Raw genomic sequence first — 20,736 nt, forward strand, 5'->3', positions numbered from 1 at the left:
GTTCTGCGAGGATTCGGAGTTGTTTCCTGCCTCACGGGTCTGATCGTGAGAGACCCACTAGGCCAGGGGGAAAAGGCTGAACAGGTAAGGGCTTCGCAACCCGGTGCAGACCGGCACCACCCCAGCCCTGACCAAAGTGGCGATTTTGCAAATGGGAGATGCTTCAGAATATTTTTTAAACCTTTTTGTCAGAGAAGTGCTTTGAGAATTTCTATAAAACCATGCAGCAGAAAAGCTTATTTTAGGGTGTTCATGAAGCACAAGCTAAAAGCTGGTTTTAGAAATTGTGAGGGGGATTCTGAGCTATTTTAATTCTTAGTAATCCCCTTCAATGTCAAATACATTCAGTACGATAGAAATCGAATCTCTGTCACAGAATCAATCTGAAAAAGGCTGCCTCAAAAAACCCCAGAAGACTAAATTTAACAATTAAACAAAAAGAGACTTTAAACAAGGGAACAGGCCATCTTGGTAAACACCCCTCAGGAGAAACCAAAGTTCCTGTCTCTGTTCAGCTGCAGGGAACACAGTCTCTCCGTTTGTAAGGACCTACGAACTTCCATGTAAACTGGTTACCTGGAAAGAAAGAGAACCGAGCTGATCACATCGCACGTCGGGAGCTGAGGGCTGAGCCCGCGGGCCAGCCCACGGCCAGCACCCAGCTGCGCCAGGGCGCCAGCCAGAAGGCGGGCAGGCGAACACACACTCAGGCGCTTGTATAGATGTAAAATATTTTATTTGTAAATGGTGATCTTCTAAATCTGTGTCCACAAATTCCAAAACCCATAACACTCTGTATACTTCAAAAAATTCAATTTTTGCCAACATTAGGTACTATTATACAGAACAGAAAACAAAAACCCGGTAGGACAAATACTGGTAGGATGTCAGAATATTGTACAAGAGAAGAAAAATATTCAAGAAACAAATTTCATACAGCTATTTATCAAGAGAAAAATATATACAATTGATTTATTCTGTAAGATAAAAATACATCATGCCATATACATTACAAGTTCAGAACTGCGTCACTGATATACCAACAGTTTACAGCCCACTTGAATTGTGCACACAAAAACTTCATTTATACTTAGCCTGTGAAGTGTCAGTACCAGAATTTTAAGTACAAAATAAAAAGCTAACCTGGTTCAAAATGCTGATTAAGTTTCTACAAGCAAACACAAAACAGTGTTTTTCTTTTTTATTAAAGAAATGTAAACAAACAGTTCATACAAACACATTTTAAAATTACATCTTCCGAAACCCTACTGTCGGGGTCCTGCAGCTGCAAGCGTGACCACAACTCTTTTTTTTTTTTTCCTTTTCAAATTTTTGTGTTAAATAGAAGGCTAGAGTTAGGCTGGAGTCCTGCTACACAATCTAGTATGTTTACATGATTCTCTGTGGCTTGAAACAAAGTTCTAATCAAAACTACATCCGCTGAAGAAAAGTTCAGCCTCCATTTGGGTGTATTTTTAAGCATTATTCACAGTTATCACAAATTGTAAGCACAAAAAAACCTGACTGAAGAAGTAGGGATGCAACAATATAATATGAAAAAGTTAGTTTAAATTACCAAAACAGCTATAAAAGTCGTAGTCTTAGCCTACACTCCGTTCTATCAGAAGGTGTATAAAACAAGTACTAATAGACCGTAGTTTCCAAAAAACCCCAAATGCTCTAGGTTGAAATTTTGGTTATTACATAATTATAATGGCATATTTAATAACACAAAATTATATTGTGACATCCCTATGAACATTTTATAAGCACCCGAGCTGCTGCAGAGCCTGGTAGCATTTGGTCAATACTATTTTTATACTGTATTTTTTTCTCAAAATATTTACATATTTGTACAAAGTAACAGGGTCTGTTAGTTCTGCAGGTAACAGCAGCAGCTTGGCTTTCTTCTAACTTTTATTTAAAAATAGCTTCATTCACTTATTCAATAATAAATACAAAAAGTTGCTCTTATTTTACAGAAATCAAAAACTACAATAAACTGACTCATGGAATCAAGTATTTAAATGTATTTTAGTGCAAGTTATTACCCCTTAGCTCTATCCCTAAGGAAGTCATTTCAGTACATTCCTTGTTCAGTGGTGTCTACTTTATTTTAAAAAATCTTTAAGTTAGAGGGCCTGCCCCTGTTTCAGATAAGGCCGTGGCCAGCACTTTGGACGTCCGTCCCCCTTTCGCTGGTGATCTCAGTCTGTACATTCATAGGAAGGCCCCCACCCCGGGGCAGGGCGGCGAGCGGCTCTTCGCCCCCAAGGGTCTCCTCAGCGAGACGCAAAAACACAAAACAAAACAAAACCCACCCACAGAAAGAAGGAGGAAAGAAAGAAGAAGAAAACAAAAGTGCTGGACTGCTCTGTGGTCCTGGCGCCGCTCCGGCCCGAAGGACTGAGGAGGGAATCAGAACTCCCAGAAGCGAGTTTTCAGAAAGTCATAAACAGAAAACAAAAATCTCTTTCTGTCTGCAAAATTCAAATGGTGTGTCGAATCGCTTCTTCCTAGGGACAAGCCGCCCGCCGAGACCGCAAGGAATGCATTCAGTTCATCCACTTCCGGCAGTTCACGGCCCCGCAGTGACACGGAATCTTGTGCTGGTCATCTTCAAAGTCAAACTTATAGTCATAGCAAAGCTGCCCACGGCAAAGACACAGTGTGAGAGAGGCCGGGGGGGGGGGGGTCCTGCCTCTATCTGCCTGATCCACAAACCCAGAAGCACAGCCGACCTAGCAAAGCACCCGAGCTGCGGCGTCCCCGTGGGCCTTGGACAGAAGCCCACCTGGGGTCCCCACGGGGCAGAGACAGTGGCCGGCAATGTTTTCAGGCCGCACCACATCTGAGGAAGGGGAGGCCGGCTGGGGAGAGCTGTGTTCCCACACCTCCTCGCAGCTCACCCCCACCCCCAGGCCTTCCTCCTCCCTATCTGGGGGAGGGACCAACCACCCCCTGCCAGCTGACAGCTTCTCTTCTTCTTTCCTCACTTAAAAGAATGTTTAAAAAAGATCTACTTAGGGTCATCAAGTTACTCTGCACATCGCAGACCAGCCCTGCTGCCCTGGAGCCCAAGCCCCCTGACCCCCCCCCCCCCCCCCCCCTGCCAGAAGAAGGGGAGGCCCAGTACTCTCCGAGGGTCTTCTGTCGCAAACGTCCTGAGGGGCTGTTTGGAAAGACTTCCTTTCTATAGTGAAAGGGAAGACACCAACATTTACTGGGTAGCTTATCTCAGTAACAAAACCACTTAGTACCTTTTGTTAGGTACTCGCGGAGTTCTTCAGGGAGACTTTCGCCATTTCATATAAATGAAGCAGAGACTCAGAGAAGTTAAGCGACCTACTCAAAGAATACTCAGGCAGGAAGGGGAAGGAAGGACCCGGAGCTCGGGGGGTCTCCATCTGTCCCAACGCCCCTGGTGGTTGCTGGCACCACGCTGGGTTCTCACATACTTTGATTTACTCATCGAGATACTTCGAGATGCGCCATGGGTATTGGGTAAATTCTTGATTCAAAAAAGGGAATTCCAAAAAGACGACCAAAAAATACAAGAAATCATCGCCTAGCTCTGATCCAAAGGACTGGGGGGTTCCAACATAGATATTCCCCCTCATCCCCTGCCCCAGGAGAGGCTCTCACAGAAACCCACATTGCTCAGCGGCACCACCTAGAGCACCTTGAAATGTGTGCTAATCGCCTTTGTGGAAGACAAATTTGGGAAACATAAGTGGTCTAGACTAGTAATAACTTTAACAGGTGAAAGTCACCTGTGAGACCAGAGAAACAAATGTCAAGTTCACCATCCAGCATTTTGTAACGAAAGAGCCAAATTGAAAATCTGTTGAGAAAAACCTGTAAGCTTGTACTGATGCTAAGTGTGAATACAGGCGATCTGGACCCACATGCTGCCCGCAAATTGGCCACCTGCAGCCTTCCAGTGGCCTCGCATGAGCATCATGTTCCTGGAGACCACGGAGGCCACAATCCCATCAGTGGGATGAAAGGTAGAATATCTTTAAAGAGAGGAATCCTGTCGATCTGTGACCCAGGGGGTCAGGCAGGAGCCCAAAGAAATGGGGAAGTGTTGCCACATGGGTGCTACGGGACTGTGTGGAGTTTGGGAAGCACAGAGTGAGGGAATTGTGGGGAGCTGGTAGTCCACACTTGCCATGCGGCCACGAGGAGGAAGGCGGCACGTGGATGTCCCGGGTGAAGTGCTGGGGTGGCACCCTCTGACCCACCACAAGGAGAGATTTCTAGCACTACAGCACTGGACGACCCCCGGGCCAGCCGACCACATCAAGCAGCAAGCCGCCACGCAGGGGGTATGAGCGGAGCAGACGGGGTCCCACGCTCTTACCTCTTCTCCTTTCTGGATTCTCCGGTTGGAGCTAATGATAATTTTGTGTCCTCTCTCAAAAGTCACCACTTCAGCCACACAATTAGGCGCACACGAATGGTTGATATATCTGCAAGCCACCGTGTCAGAAACTACTGATTATAAAACAGCTGGAAGAAGCTTTACAAACATTCAGTTTGTAGGGAAAACTTTTTGCTGATTACATTTCTACGTGCCCATTCATAGAACAAGAACAAACACAATTTTAAATGAAAATTCTTTTCAAAACTTATCTGCCCTGAATTTTTAATCATGGAGGCTGTCGTGGGCACATGGACCCACTGGGCAGAACTTCCTTGACCAGATTCCCGTTGCCTCACCTGGCAGGCCCTCCTGTGAGTGTCGCATCGATCACATGGTCATTATCCATGCGGAACATGTACACACCACGGTTCTGAAAGAGAAAAGTCAGAAACTCCTCCACGTGCACGTTCAGAGCAGGAAGACTCAGCTGCAAGTGAATGGAAACAGCCCGATCGCACTCACTGTGGGTGTCACACAACCACATCAGGGGACATGTATGTCCGTGGTGGGAATGGAAATCAATGGATCGGGAGGTTGCTCGCAATGCGAGGCTCATTAATCTACAGCTGTATCTATGTGAACGACAACCCCAACTAGATAGGGTTAGACTGACAGAAAAAACAAGGAAAACACAAGAATATCCAGATGTTAAATAAAAATCTTAAAAAAAAAGGAGGGGGGTGCCTGGGTGCCTCAGTCGGTTAAGTGTCTGTGTTTGGCTCAGGTCATGATCCCAGGGTCCTGGGACTGAGTCCTACGCCAGGCTCATTGCTTAGTAGGGAGCATGCTTCTCCCTCTGCCCCTCACCCTGCTCGTGCTCTCTCTCGTGCATGTGCACGCTCTCTCTCAAATTTTAAAAAATATCCAGATGTGGCTTCTGTTCAAAACTGAACCTCACAGGACAGTGCAACTTGGCCCTGTTTCCAGCTTTTCGATGGCACAGGGACAGAGGAGGACTGGCTCTTACCTGAGACTCATACAGCTTCTCTTTTCTGTTTGCAACTTCATTTCGAATGATCGTGCCGATGTACTCGATGACCATGGTGTGCTTCTCGATGTCCCTAGCAGCATATAGGCCCAGCCCCTGTGAAAAAAAGAAATAAAAAATGGGGGGAAAAAAGTGTGTATGTACTTCAAAAATCACTGTGATTTCTTGGACAACAAACCTGATTCCCTTTCATACAAAGGCCACATCAAAAGCCACACTGAAGATTTCACCTGAACTCGGTCTTTTTTTTTGAATATACTATCACCTGAAACAATCTTACCACTTAAAGTCATGCCATTACTATCTTGCTTTGTGTCTTTCTTTTACTAAATTCTGAAGGCAAATTTACAAAGCCATACCACTGACTGACCACCACATTCTGCCAGGCCATCTTCTCTTCCATTCATGCCAAGATTCCACCAACTAAACAGGCTAATAGCTTCTGGTGTTTATCCCATTACTGTTTCTAAAAGAATATGACAGGACAATAAACTTAATCGATAAGAAATAGGGCTAATCACAAGGGATTGTGAATACTATAGTCAGGTTTCGGATTTGGTTAGGAGTTCCTGGAAGCCAGAGCAAAAGGAGAAGCACAAGTTACTCTGCTCTAATTACCAGGAAAGGTGGAAAGAAATAAAGTTCTTCGGAAAGGCAACTTTCTCCTGTAATCTGAAGTTCAGAGGCCGGAGAGAAATGTACGGGAATCTGACCTGGTGAGAAATACTGCTGCAAGTTCTCTCGTTTGGCAGCTCGTACTCTCTATGCTAGTGGCCTAATAAATCACATACTATGTACTTTTTAAAGTTTTTAGCATTACGAATTCTGGAAAAATAACATACTGAAAAAAATATGGATAATTTCCATGAATATGTGATATTTTCTTGTCCCAATGTGAGTTTCTACCTTCTCAACTCCAGCTGGCTGCCAGAAGACCACAGTAACCAAGTAGGGAAGAGCGTGTGCTAAATGGGGAGTCTGCCAGGTGCAGCTGCATCAAGCCCCACCGTAGGGCATACGGTACCAGAGGCCCATCTCAGAGACTTTGGTGTGTGAACTGAATTATCTTCTGGGAAAAAACATTTTATGCAATTTATCTGTTCAATTCCAGATATAACTGAGGTGAACGAACCAGAATACACAAAACAGTGGTATGTGTAGAGATCAATATAGTTTGGTATAAGAACAGAGAACATCAGTGAAAAAGAACAGAGAATCCAAGTAGATCCGTGCGTGTGTGAGAATCTAATGCATTAATAGTTACAGTAGTCGGGGGTGTCACAGTTCAGTGCAACATGGAAGGGTTAGTTACTAAATGGTGCTTTTCAACTATTCAATGGAAGAAAATAGTCTTAATTAACACTTAAAATTTCTGAAATCAAGAAATCCAAGAGACTACATATACAATAAAATCTACTGTCTTAACCTAGAAACTACAGAAAATTATGTACATTTAACTATGCAAAAACTAAAACTTTTATAAGAAAAAAGATACCATACTTCCTAGTAGGCACAGGGTGTTTGGTTAGAGGAGTACATCTATTAGCACAAGTTCTTACAAATTAGAAAAGGGGCAAAGGATGAATATGTGATTCACAGAAGAGCAAACCCAAATGGCAAGCATGAAACGTTGCTCACTGGTCAGCGGTTAGAAACTGCAGTGAAGGAAGCAGGATCCGGCTGGCGGAAGTGTAAAAGGGCAGTAGCGCGACAAATGGGGAAAGGAGAGGGGGTCCCCCCAACGCAGGAAGAAACGTGCAATGACAGCCTTTCCGGAAAACCAACAAGCTCTAAGATGGAAAGTACACGCGTACTTCTACACAGCAGTCTCACTGGTGGGAAGAGTCTCCAACGGAGTGACTGTATCAATACGTAGGGATATTTGTACAAGGTAACTGATGGCAATGCTATTTTGGGAAAAACTGTAAACAAAATAAATGTTCACCAGTTGTGGAACGGTTTACTTAATTACAGTTCATCGACATCAGGGAACGTCACACAGCCAATGAGGAGAATGAAAGAATGAAACAGAGCCGCCTCAGCTGCTCTAGAGGATTCTCTGAGGGTAAGCGAGAAGGGAGGACTGCAGAACAGTGTATGGGAACAACTCCACTGGAACATTCATGCACAGACGTGCCTGCACGGTCAGGACAGTGGCACGGAACACACCGAACACGGGGGTCAAGAACTCACTGAAATGACAGCGAATAAAAGCGACAAAGAAATAGGAATGGTAACAAGTGAACGAGCTACTTGGGAACGTTTAAAATGGAAAAGTAACTGATGGAGCAGATGAGAAAGACACACCACCAGAAGCAGACCACTGGATCCCCCAGGAGCTGGAGAGGCTCCATTCTTGATGCAACAGCAGAAAGAAAAGAAAGATATCGTATTTGTAATTTAAACACACAGTATCAGATAAAAAGATCGAAAGCAGAAAGAGCTCTTAGTTTTATTTTTTTTCTAAACACAAAAGAAAGATCAGCAGATAAAGTAGAAACCACAGAACAAGGACAAGGGAACCACAACCAGAAGGGGGACAGAAGGAGGGCCACGGAGACGGAAGTTCCCGTCTGTGTTTGCAAGGTCATCTGGGGGCCCCACCACAGGGGCCAGACTGAAAGGCACACTTAGCAGGTCCCAGCTGACGCTGCTGCTAGTCTGGGGTCCACCCTGTGAGAGCCCAGATCTCATGGGTCCGAATTTGTCTATAGGTTCAAACAGAAAGAAATAGAGGTAGGAACTTGCAAAAGAATTAATACACTTCTCGGACTGAAGGCCACAATGCTCCAGGTCAAAAAGGGTCATCAAATAAGGAAAGCAATAAAAAAGAAAATGACCCAAACCTAGGCACATTTTTTGTAAAATGTCCAAACATCAAGACTAACAAGAAGATCCTACAATTTTCTCAAGAAGAGAAAAAAGGTTCCAACAAAGGAACAAGAATCCGAATTGAGTATAGACAATGGAATACAGATCGGATTTATATTTTGAAGGAATCCCAGTGGGTGTGAGCAGGACTGGATGAGAGGAGGCAGGCAGTCAGGCCCACCAGCCATGCACACAGATGCTATGGCAGGTAAAAACTGTGGCAGAGCCAGAGCGTGGACTGAGAGAGCTCTTCTGAGGGAGAAGGGCAACAGAGCACTTGAGGATGCTCTGGATCTGGGCATATGGGGCCAAGGTACACAACTCATGGACGGGGACAACACTTGGGATAATCAGGCTTAGGGACTGAGATGTTTGGCAAAGTGAGCTTTATACTTCCATCCTGGGACATCCAAGGGGAGATGAATAGGCACTGGGTTCTTTCTTTAGGTCAGCAGTTCAGCAAGTATGGACTATGGATATAAATTTACATGCTTAGCCTGCAGATGTTCTATAAATGGTGTTTCACAATCTATGCTCCAGAAAATATAGTGCTCTCATGAAGAGATGGCTTCCAAAAGAGAACTCCCCCTGTTGGAGCACCTTTTGAAAATATTTTCATTTGTATTTCTCACAAGAATTTGAAATAGCTCTAGTGAACGCTCCACAAACCCAGTGAGTGCAAAATACAGCGCTACATGCTTCCCATGAGTGCTCATCGAGATGCAGAGAAGTAGATTCCAGAGGTCTTCCCACTGGGGGAAGAAAAGCATCCATGCTCAAAGAGACGTATTCAGTCACTGCTGTTACAAACTAACAAGATGTGACGGTATTTTAAAAACATGATTCTAATCCTGCAGCCGTGTGAAATCCTTCTTCACATATGGATGTATCCTCTGACCGCCAGACCCCGTCCTGTCCCAGGGACAGACTATTTCCTTACCTGGATACGAGACCGGGCCAGATAGACGTTGGATTTCCACTCGGTCTTCATCTTCCGGTACTGCGAGGACTTGGAGTGGACAAACTGCTTACTGTAGGGCGCGTTCAGCTCCCCCGTGACCGTGCTCTGGAAGGACTTGGAAGTGCTGGTGCTGTTCAAGGTGTGAGGCCTGCACACAATGGCATGTCAACAGGAAAGAATAAAAGGAAAACTGAAGATATCTCCGAATAATGCCCCAAGCCATGTTGATTCAAATTCTTACTGACAAGAACATACATGGAAAGCCGCCTAGCAGAGCCACACCGCGAGTTCTCTGATGCGGTCGGCACAGACACAGCCAGAGACAGCAGGGTTTGTAAGCAGCAGACAAATCAAGCACAAAAACCACTAATACGCCTAGAAACCCTGGGCTGTACTATGTGAAGTTAAAACAAAATACCTTAACACAAACCTCTTGACATGGGCACTCATTTTAGGTTCGGAACGGGCACAGCCTGTGGGGTTAACGGCAAGAGGGAGCTCCATGAGAGGATTGCGGCCATACCGAAAGGTGTAGTTCTCACACGCCTCAACCCCAGGGAGCTGAAAAGGAGCGAAGCAGACACAAGGTTAATTTATTTGACCATGACTGCAGACAATCCCGAGCTGGCCCAAGGGATGGCCCAACTTGAACTTTTGTGGAAATAACTTGTCAACATATTCCCTGGGGACAAAATGGTCTTTTAACTTGTGTTAACATAATCAGCCTGCACTCAGATCTATTTCAATATTAATATACAGGTTTCAGTTTCAAAGTGGAACTTCATAAACTCTGGCAAATGCTCCTTGAAGAAAAATATTAACCCAAAGAACCACCACAGGCCAACCAACGTACATGCCTGTGTGACTTTAGATCTGATTATCCCTACCCAGTGTGTACTGACTTGCAACTTCGTTCTTTCAACTTTTATATATTTGGAATTTAAAAATTAAATATAGTTGAAAATCATAGTTAAAAATCATTTATATGGTTTAACATCTTAATTTCTCACTTCTTCCAATCTGACTACGATGAGGTTATCACACTCAATGCCCCGAGAGTGCAGGTGGTTAAGGTTTACTTGTAAAATAATTTTATGTTAAAGGCCTTTTCTAGAATACACTTCTTGTGAACATATTTCTCTATAGACATAAAAGATTTGTATCATTTAGGCAGAGCTCTACCAAAGAAAGCAAGTAGACCTAGAACTCAGCGGCTTTTCGGGTGTCCTCTGCTTCTCCATAAAAAGAGAAACAAAACAAACCCCACCAACCATCGATTATTTTTTCTTGTTCAAAATAATGCCTTATAATCACACAACTTCTCAAAAGCATTGTGTGCAGACTCACTGGCAAACATGCTTATAATCCTAAAAGACTGCAAAGAAAGGTCAGAGAAGACCCAGTGCTCCTGCGGTCACTGCCCTCTGGTGACGGCCCGGCACGGGGGCAGGAGAGTGGCTACAAACACCCGGGGGTCAGGGTCCGTGCAGGAAAACGTGAGGAAGCAAAGGGGACAGTAGCCCCCTTACCCACCCAGCACTGCCTGAGGACAAAACAGTGCCCCTGCCCTTCTCTCTGCCTCATCTGCACCCTCGAAGAGAACCTGAAATTTGTGAGCCACCTCCCTGAGGGAACGTTAACATTTGCTGAGGTGTCCAGATGAATCAGATGCCCTGAGACACACGAAGAGAGCAAAGTGCTACCTCAGAGTATCCTATTACAGCCCCTGTCCAAACGGTCACACCGGGGCGGGGACCACTACGTGCAACCACAGAGGTACTCCCGACGGCACATTGGGCCCGAGGCACTCACTGATTCCGCGATCCGTGCCACTGCAGACACCGTGAGCCCAAACAGATCTTCTCCCTTTAGATACGCTGGAAAAAGCTGGAGCATTTCAGACTGTTTTCTCACACATGCCACGGGCTCCAGTATTTTATCCCAAACACCTACATATGGCCAAAACAAAAAACAAGACAATTTAGAACAAACCTGCTCTCTGGACAACAGGATGCAGTATAAAACAGCAAACTAAAGATGGACCAACCACTCGAAGACTTACCAGTTACCAAGTAAAGCCTTGGAGGTGGTAATCTAACCACCCTGCTATTATCTGCGTATCAAATGGCAGTTTATTTTGAAGACTTTATGAAATGTTGGGGAAAAGAATGTGTTACATTAAGGAAATTAAACAATGAAAGTGGAAAAGAAAGTTTAATGTAACAAATTCACGCAAGAACTTAATTCATTATCACACTAGGCACCTAACTTTACATTTTTAACTGATTAATCTAATTAGCAGTACCTGGAAGTATGTTTCTTTCCCCTCAGATTTAAATTAAAATATGAAATTGATATTTCCATTGGAATTATCTTTAGGGCATTTTCATACTTTTTTTTAAAAAACAGCTAGACTTTTAAAAAAAGCAATTCCGCAGTACTTTGTGCATCAATAAAATGAGAGCCTACAGTCGTAATTAAGTGTCCAATTTCTAGCTCCAAATCTGTTTAGTACCTGGTAATCCTCATAAAAGACGATACACACAATATGCCGTAAATATGGTTTCCTGCCTTCTGCCGTTAGGAGGGCCCCCAACGCAAACAACAGGCAACCTTTATCTACAGATCACTGCTTTATCACTGCGTGCTCAAATACATATTCTGATTTCGAGTAAGTGTAGCAAGTGCTGAGAAGGTGGCACAGCAGGGACAGTAACACAAAGAAGCTAACTGTCGCGTTTGTAAATGAAAAATCCATGTCTGTTTTCATAAAATCTGACCCAAAGAGAGAAAACAAGGAAATACGAACATAAAGCATTCAGTGGCCGGCTCTGCCGGGCATGCAAATGTGGCTCTCACCTTTGGGAGAGGAATCACTTAGGACAAGGTCTTCGTGGCCCTGCTCCACGATTCTGACGGCGAACACCGGGCGCCCGTCCTTCTCCTCGATGGAGCACAGATAGCGGCAGCGCCTGTTGGCGTAGCGGGTGCTCCAGTACAAGCGGCTGGCCTCGTAGCCCACGGGGAAGAGGGCTTGAGCCGAGTGGAACGCCTGCATCTGTTGTGGCAGCAGCTGACCGATCGTATGGAAGATGAGGCTTCCAACACGGAAGGTGTGGTCACGTTCCCCGCGCTGCACGATGCTAGCGATCTGTCGCACCTCATCACGTTGAACGTAGACCCGTCTGAAGACTGCGAAGTAACTTAATTCCTGCTCATGAATTCCCTTTGGTTTGTGCATGGGACAAAGCATAGTTTTATCCTTAAAAAACATGCATTGTGCTTTAATGGCGCAAGTAAAGTGATAAATATTGGTGCACCGAAATCGATGACATCCGCTGGTGGCGCCCATCTTATGGCAGAAGACACATTTCATCTGCAGGCCCCGCCTCAGTGCCAGCTCCACGTTTATTAGGGCCCCAGCCTGGGTCTCATAGACCTCCGTGGACCACAGCGCACAATTCAAGTGGACCCACAGGTCTAAGTCAAGGTTGAGCAGTCTTGCTGGCCCGTCTGTCAACCCATCTCCCTCCTCGTGACAAAAGCAACACTTCCGGTAGTCTTTGGGCACAGGGTCAGGTTTAAGGGACGTGCCCAATTTCTTCAGAAACTCATCTATTTCGTCCTCACAAGGGGGTTTGAAGCTCCCCTTGGGGATTACAATGTGAATGCTCCACTTCTTCCACTTCATCCCTCTCCACTTTTTATTGATTGGCCTACAGTCTTCAAACCCGCCGTGGACAGTCCTGAGCCGAGGCTTTAACTTGACTGTTACCTTGAGCTCGTCTGGCTTTGCCTCTACTTTGGCTGCTTCAAACGCCGGAGGGAAAGTGATGGGGGGTGATGCTGGGGAAGAAGCTTCTTCCTGGAGCTGCGGGAGGCAGTGCACATCCAGAGTGGAGATGTTGTTACTGTACTGATGAAATGCTTTGGAAGGCGTCTCTTTCACAGGCGACTGTGGCAACGGCGGGGCAGACTCCTGCACAATGAAAGGGAACAGGAGTAAGAAGAGCAGTTCGTCCCAGAGCAGGAAGCCAAGCAGCAGGTGTCACGGGGCCTGTGCCCCCAGGGTGGGGGTGGGCGACAGGGACAGGGTCTCCAGGCTGAGCAGAGGCGGATGCCAAACACTGAAGGTGCTGACAAACACCCACGGACTGATGAGAGCAGGGCCGGGTCGGGAGTCCCGCCCCAGGCCTTCTCGACAAGGCTGCATCTCTGGAGAATGTTCTGCTCCTAAACCTTCCTGGACACTCTTCTCTAACCATAATAAAGCCAGAAAAACCAATGCTGCAGAGAGGAGCTAGTTTAATTTGTACAATGGAACGGTGCCTTCTGTTGGACCAAACAAAAACTTCAGAACATAATCTTCTCTGAGCTTATGCCCACTCTCTGAAATTCATGTCTGTTCATCTTAGGCTGAATTAATTGGCATCCATGTGAAGAAAGAAGGGGCAGTGGTCCCCTATCAACATACATCACACATGACTCTCCCCTGGCGCTGCCCAGCTCTGATCCAGCTGCTGGAAGACGTGAGCTCAGACGAGCCCCGGGACTTTCTCTCTGGGTACCCACAGGTTCCCGTTTTCACACACCCCCCTCCACCGGGTATCTGAGAAGATACACCTCACATAAATCCAGGAGCATGGAGGAACTGCACACCAAATTTAAAAATTGTCTGGTAAAAAAGCAATTCCTCCTCTTATAGAACCTGACATATTAATTTTTTAAAAGATTTTATTTACTTATTTTGAGAGAGCATGAGCAGGGCAGAGGGGCAGAGGGAGAAGCAGACTCGCTGCTGAGCAGGCAGCCTGACATGGGGCTCGATCCCGGGAAGCTGAGATCGCGACCTGAGCAGAAGGCAGATGCTTAACTGACGGAGCCAGCCAGGCGCCCCAACATATTTTAATTTAAAGTCTAAACCTATTTGGCATATAGCTTGATTTCATTACACTGGAGACTACTGCCTATTATAAAAATAAGAGTCTCCAAAACATTCTCTCAGAACAGACAGCAGAGCAATGATCTGCAGGGAGGAATGACTGGTGGTATCACAGCATGGGAAGGCTTCCTTCAACACAGTCAAAAATGTCTACCCATAACAACCACACATTGAGATACACTTAAATCACACAGAATCAGGTACAGTAGACCATTTCCACCATGACATAAGCAAAATGCTTTCTCCCCAAAATAGAGGAATAGACTTACAATGTGTTTGTGAACAGGTTTTCCCATCAGGATAAGATCAACAGAAGTTGTAAGTCTTACTGTTGTAATTAAATTAAGATATTTATAATTAAGTAAAACTAAAGATGTTATTAGTATTAGTGTTTTATTCAATTCTGAACTTCTAAGATATAATTCAAGTCTACCCCCACCCCCTTCTCATCAGATAAGCTGAATTTATCTGAAATAACAGCATGGGCTGCCCTTCCTCAGCCCGCGTAGCATGTGCCGGGACTTCCTGCACACACAGTGCGAGGAACCTGTTCTATCCGTCAACATAACCCCAAATCACGGAAACCCCTCATTATACACTGTTCACTGAGGCTATCCTAATCTCACCTTGCTTTCTGCATTTTTTGCTTGTGTAGTTGATGCATAAAGAACGAAGCAATTATTACTACAAAAGACAATGTCCTTCTCCATTCTATTACAGCTTTCTCGGGAATCCTGAAAAGCAAAGAGAAATGTGTGGGGATCTCAAGTCAAAATTTCATAAAAACAAGATCCATCCATTGTTGGTTTTTATGCTATGTTAAAAGAAAGCTCTCTATCGTAAAAGTAAAAAAGTAACTCTCTGCCAGTATTTAGCATATAATTTAGCCAAAGAAAAAATAAATGTACAAAAATAAACTTTATTATCCATATTTCACTCTATTTAGACATATGTGGGTCTCATATTATCCAGTTTACCAGTCTGCTGTCACTGTTTGGTTTTAAGCTAAACACGTCAACTACACGCTGAGGCTACGCGGTGGCACCTGGGGGCCATGAGGCCACCACGGAGGGGCTCCTTCCTGACACAGGAGCAAAACCTGCGCCGGACACCTCAGCGAGGGAACAGCGAGCACCTTGTTCACAGAGGCCAGGTCTCGGAGAGACTTCCTGACGCCGCTCCCGAGGATAACCACCCTGCAGTGACAGCACCACTGTGGCCTGAGTACCGCGCCTTCTGCGCCACCACGCCCAGAGTCCCGATATCCAGAGAGACCTAAATGCAGAAGACTTTTGTTAGTGATTCAAATTAACCAATAACACAGTGTAGTACAAGAGGTAAAGCTGCCCTACATCAACTCAGAACATGGCTCATTTAACTTTCCTGATACTATTCGTTATTAATAAAAATCTTATCTTCTAAGCATAAAAGTGGTTACAGGGCATCTATTACATGCATGGCCCTGCAGTATAAATAGAGGGACACAACTATGCTCAGGCAGCTGGGGAAACAATGCTTGTACACGAGAAGCACGAGAGAAAACCAATTCACCATATTAATAGTCACCCTAAGTGCAAAGCGAGTGGGGTGGGGGATACTACTTTTGTTTGAGGGTTAAGACGATAAAAAATGTTTTATGAAAGATGAAGAGCTACATGTACAAGAGTCTTAAATGAGTGTGATTTGGAAAGTCGCAGAGGGCTAAGAGAGTCCTGGGGCCAAGATAAAACGTGGTCAGAAAATCCAAGGCCCATTTGGAGCACATCATCCATGTAGGGCATGGAGGCAGAAAGGAGAACAGGGAAAAGCGAGTGAGAGGCAGAAGCAGCTGGAGGCCGAGCTCAAAAACCCAGCAAAGCAGCTCTCCCCGAGTTCACAGGTGAGAAGTGAGGAGCTGCCAGGTCCTGAGAGCAGGGCACAGACCAAAACAAGACTCCGAGGGAATGGGCTGAGGAGGACTCGTCCCTGGGAAGAACAGGGCCCGTGGAGACACTGCACAGGCCCAAAGAGAGGGAAGAGCAGGCGCAAGGCACAGAAGAGAGAACACAAGCACAGCCGCTGGCCGGCCTCATGTACACTGGCCGGAGGGGTGGCAGGGGCGGCGGGCCCTCGGGGAGACGTGGAAACCAGAGCCGCAGGGGGTCCGCAGCCCGCACGCAGAGCTGGCATTCCAGGACTTCCCGGTGACATCAGATCCTACCACAAAAGACAAGAGCACCCACAGAAGGTTCATTTACCCACAACTACACACCAACACGCTGTTACTCATTCAAAACTGAAGTGGGATTTTACAGAGAATAAGCTTAACCTGTGAATGCAAAGTGAATCCGAGGGTGACAAACGTAAACCAGCTCACCATTGCTTGCTGGAGGGAACGGCACATCGGGCTGCTTCAGCCGGTACGAGCCGGCTAATCGGGGAGGGTTTGCAGGTCCCGGCGGTGGCCCACGGAGAAATACATGCTGTCGACACTCCAAGCCTGGGTTTACTCTGCGGCTGCTGACCAAACCCACGGACGGAACATCCGGAGCATTACTAACCTCATAGCTGTTAGGAATTCGGACGTGAAGAAGGTCGGAAAATGCAGCCACCACACTGCTGATGTTCTAAAACGAAAGTGTGAACGCTGTGTCACCCCCAAAAGCAAGAGTGAGCCACAGAAGCAAACTTCAGGTAGCTGCTCTCTGCAGGACACAGACAATGCCAGCAAATCCAACCACTTTCATTTAGATTTAAGAGTCTCAAGCTTTCCTAAACAGAAATCCTCATACAGGGACCCCAATTAACATTAAGTATTTGCGCGAGCGTTACAGTATTCTAGCTATAGGATACGCCGTGAGGAGGGAGCTACACCTAATCAGGTTTCACAGCTAGGCAGAAACTTCCTTCAAGTGGACTCTGTCTGGCTCTGGGCAGAGGTCTGCAACAGCTCACAAGAATGCTGTCACACCAGGGCTGAGTTATACTGACAGCCAAAATGTCCTATCACTGGACCATCAGTATGGTTGCCAATATCCTCACAGAACCAGACAGAAAAAAATTCTCAGCAATTTGTTAGTGTTTGATATGAGCAACTGCTATGTGAACACTGACACTATTTCTGTAAAAAGTTCTTTTCCATGGCTTCATTTTCTATGTGTAATTTATCGGGAGGTTTCTCTCTAAAGGACACACCCTTTAATGAAAACACGAGGACACTAACTTCCTTTTGCCCCGGCTTCAGCTGAGATCCATGCTTATGCAGAGTGCTCAGAAGCCACCCAGACATCCGAATGACTGCTCATCCCAGCTCTGTGAGCTTCTGTTCGCCATGTCCCTGCTGTACATGTCTTGCTCTAAGCCCCCTGACAGCCCAGAATGGGGACACAGTTTATAATGTTAAAAAGCTATTGCATCTTTACCTCAGCAGCTGTAGGATGCAGAGTAATTGCCACAGATATAAGACCCGATCTGGGACCATTTGGGGACGAACCAAAAGGTGGTGTGAAAAATAAAGTGCCTGGCTCAGTTTTGATGTCATTCCTTCTAGATTCCAAACCTTAAGTGGAGGGGGGAGAAAAAAGGGAAGAAGGAAGGAGAGAGGGAGAGAAGAAAGGGGAGATGGGAGAGGGGAGGAAGGGAAGACGCACTGAGTGTTAACGGCTTTTCAAAATCAAAGTGTGAACATGAGTAAACTGGCATATACCGCAAAGAGAAATAATCTGGCTGAGCACTTTCCCTACCTTTCCCAGCACTGCTAGGAAGAATCGGAATGATGGGGGATGGCACAGGCTCCGGAGGCTCCTCTTTGACCAAGGACAGATCTGGGTACCTGCTCACTTCCGTCCCAAGCACGCTCTCCGGAGAGGACGAGGGCACAAAGCTGTCAGGAGTGTCCCGACCGCCGCCGTGGCCCTGTGCCCTGAGAGGGGACAAAGACAACGTGTCAGCGTGCGCGGATCCGCCACTGGGGCTTCCTGCACAGCCCGGCCCCGGCGACGAGCGTGACCACGAGCCTCCCTTGCACAACGGCAATGATGTAGGAAGACAGAGAGTAGTTCAGGGCCAAACAAGAAATCTCTGGGAAAAAGACCTAAGAAACACATTCAACTGTTAAGCAGTTTCAACAGTAGGTTTCCTCCTGACGGAACTTCAACACCAAAGTTTAAAGACCTGCCAAAGCACGAGGACGCTCAGATCACAACAGAGCAGAGAGAGGATGAAGACTCACACCTCTGCCGAGTCCCAGACCCCTGAGACCAGGAAGAGTCTGTAGCCGGAAAAGGAAAGAGCCATCTCACACACCCCACGGCTGCAGGTGCTGCCGCTCACAGTGGAAATGAGGGGAAAACTCAGTCGTTAGGGCCTCATGGGCCTTCATTTTTCCTAACGGATCACGTACGGTGAAAAGAAGAAGAGAATGGTCTAGCCCAAGGAGCTAGAGGTTAACTAGGGTGACTGAGGTCAGAGGGCAAGTGTGGGCTCAAGCTAGTGCTGTGGGATACTCCCAAACCTGGGGCCTCCCACTCTCCCCCCACAAAGGAGACCCTGTTATGTGGAGAGAAGCTGAGCAGCAACATTACAATGAGACCTGAGAGTGGCTTCCAGCCGCAGTCCCTGTGACATCCAGTGGTGCCCTGCCCCAGGGCACCACACATGCACACCTAGGAGGCTGCCTCCCACAACTGCTCCCGATTCACAAATCAGGCAACTTCTAGCAATAAGATGCAGAAGAGAGCAAGGACACCTGGATTCTAAATCTGGATGAGAAACTTCTCCTTTTTGGTCCACAGTTTTCTCATTAGTAAACTAAAGGACTTAATCTAAATGATGTCTCTTCAAACAGAGGGCAGTTACCAGATTATCCAAAAAAAGAATCACCTGATGAAGTATATAAGAACCTTTCCCAGATCTAACTAAGTGGGTTGTGGCTATCTAAGGACGGTGGTTTCTCCCCAGTCAGAATCTTGGGTCTAAAAAGCTGATACGAAGAAGTACAAAACTCTGAGCGCGACAGTCCTTAAATATTCTTCCCCAAAAGCATTCTCTGGCATTGGTGACTGCCGCTCTTTTATCTTAGACATCTGGAAACATCACTAAGTGACAATGATCTTTGAAATATTTTGCACAGACTCCCATTGCCTTAATGTCTATCTGGTTATTTGTTGAACTTCCTATACCATCTAAGAATTTAAAAATGCACAAACTAATTACATTCAATAGTAAGAATGTTTTATAAACTAAGTCCTAAAGAAAACTATTCACCAAATTTTTACCCCTTAAATGTTTTTACATGCTTTCCCTACATTCTGCTAAATATATACATATTTTTTTTTAAAAAAATGAACTAAAAAATATGTGAGAAAAAAGGACCTCTACCTTAATTCTTCCTGATTATTATGAGGTGGTGTTGGCAGTGAAGCTGGAACATCAACAGTCTTTGGGCCTTGAGCAATAGCTCTGGCTAACAAGTCATCCTGGGGTCTGAATGGCAGCTGAAATGGTTTAGGTCCTAGACTTTTGGTAACTGGAAAAGCGAAAACACAAAACCAAAAATAGACTTAGTCAAAACGGATACATGGGGAGAACCTCACAGCTGACAAAGGCACACTCTGCAAAGGTGTACAACTTGGAGGTGTAGCATCATACCTTCATGGCTCATTAATACGCCAGCTCTTCCAGCAAGTTCTTCAGTTGTCGCAAAACCATTTGCCATCTTCTGACAAGCCATAGGAGGTGGTGTAGGAGGAAGAGAGGCAGGGGGTGTTGGAGGATTACTTAAATTATTCTGCTGCAGGAGACCAAAAAATTTCAAATTATATGCTACAGAGCAAATATGCCATGACCTTGCTAAAACTTAGTTCTGTGAATTTTTAGCACATGGAAGCAAGGCTATAGAAATGTCATCAAGATGCATCTTCATTCCTAAATGCACACCAAGAAGATAAATAAATGTACAAGGCCAGGAGGTTTTTTGGTGGGAGAAATACTCATGTTTATATGGACAAATTAGCCATTTTCTTACTCTGCCCAGCTTGATTACTTGAAATTAAGAAGCAAAGTTACATTATTCTATTCTGTACATCTCTTCAAATTTCATTGTTATAGCCAGTGAAAGACAGCTTTAATAAATTGTAAAAGTTCTCAAAAATTCCATTATTCAATTCTCATTAAAATATGCCCCAGTTCTATTAAAAAAAAAAACAACAACTTGAGAATTTGTGGTCCTAATCCTATAATTACAACTCATATCCTCAATATTAGAATCTGGATTGTCCAAAACCTCTGTAAGAAGCAAAAGTCTTAGCAATAACACGGAAATGGCTAAATCATTAACAAATGGGAGTCCCCTCCAAACATTTCTCTCTGCTTAGCATGTCATCAATTTGTCATTGGTTGGTTGAGTGATCAGTCTCTCAGGGATTGTTGGAATCTACCAATAATACCATGAGAATCAAGTGCAAGGTGAAATTACAAATCTTGCAAAGATCTGGGATTTCATGAAAGTAATGAAGTTGTGTTGGAGAACAGCTTGCATCAGAAGAGAAGGCATTTACAAGAGTTAG

At 45.4% G+C, this 20,736-nt stretch overlaps 1 protein-coding gene across 2 annotated transcripts in view; it reads right to left on the reverse strand.

The window, feature by feature from the left end:
* Positions 1-714: 714 nt before the first annotated feature.
* The window catches only part of KMT2C (lysine methyltransferase 2C), a 276,338-nt gene continuing 256,316 nt past the window's right edge, over positions 715-20,736 (reverse strand). For both annotated transcript variants that reach the window (XM_073887521.1, XM_073887522.1), the window contains 15 exons: positions 19,820-19,961; positions 19,550-19,697; positions 17,914-18,092; positions 17,593-17,729; positions 16,548-16,797; positions 15,327-15,466; positions 14,818-14,925; positions 12,109-13,228; positions 11,062-11,198; positions 9,668-9,810; positions 9,229-9,397; positions 5,397-5,513; positions 4,726-4,799; positions 4,367-4,475; positions 715-2,648 (listed from right to left, as the gene is read on the reverse strand). In XM_073887521.1, the coding sequence (XP_073743622.1) occupies positions 2,556-2,648; positions 4,367-4,475; positions 4,726-4,799; positions 5,397-5,513; positions 9,229-9,397; positions 9,668-9,810; positions 11,062-11,198; positions 12,109-13,228; positions 14,818-14,925; positions 15,327-15,466; positions 16,548-16,797; positions 17,593-17,729; positions 17,914-18,092; positions 19,550-19,697; positions 19,820-19,961 (3,066 nt within the window). In that variant the 3' untranslated portion in view covers positions 715-2,555. The remainder of the gene's footprint in view (positions 2,649-4,366; positions 4,476-4,725; positions 4,800-5,396; positions 5,514-9,228; positions 9,398-9,667; positions 9,811-11,061; positions 11,199-12,108; positions 13,229-14,817; positions 14,926-15,326; positions 15,467-16,547; positions 16,798-17,592; positions 17,730-17,913; positions 18,093-19,549; positions 19,698-19,819; positions 19,962-20,736) is intronic.

The sequence above is a fragment of the Callorhinus ursinus genome, unplaced genomic scaffold (assembly GCF_003265705.2).
Source record: "Callorhinus ursinus isolate GAN/ISIS: 27379988/994484 unplaced genomic scaffold, GSC_fseal_2.0 scaffold80, whole genome shotgun sequence".
In the NCBI taxonomy this organism is placed as follows: domain Eukaryota; kingdom Metazoa; phylum Chordata; class Mammalia; order Carnivora; family Otariidae; genus Callorhinus; species Callorhinus ursinus.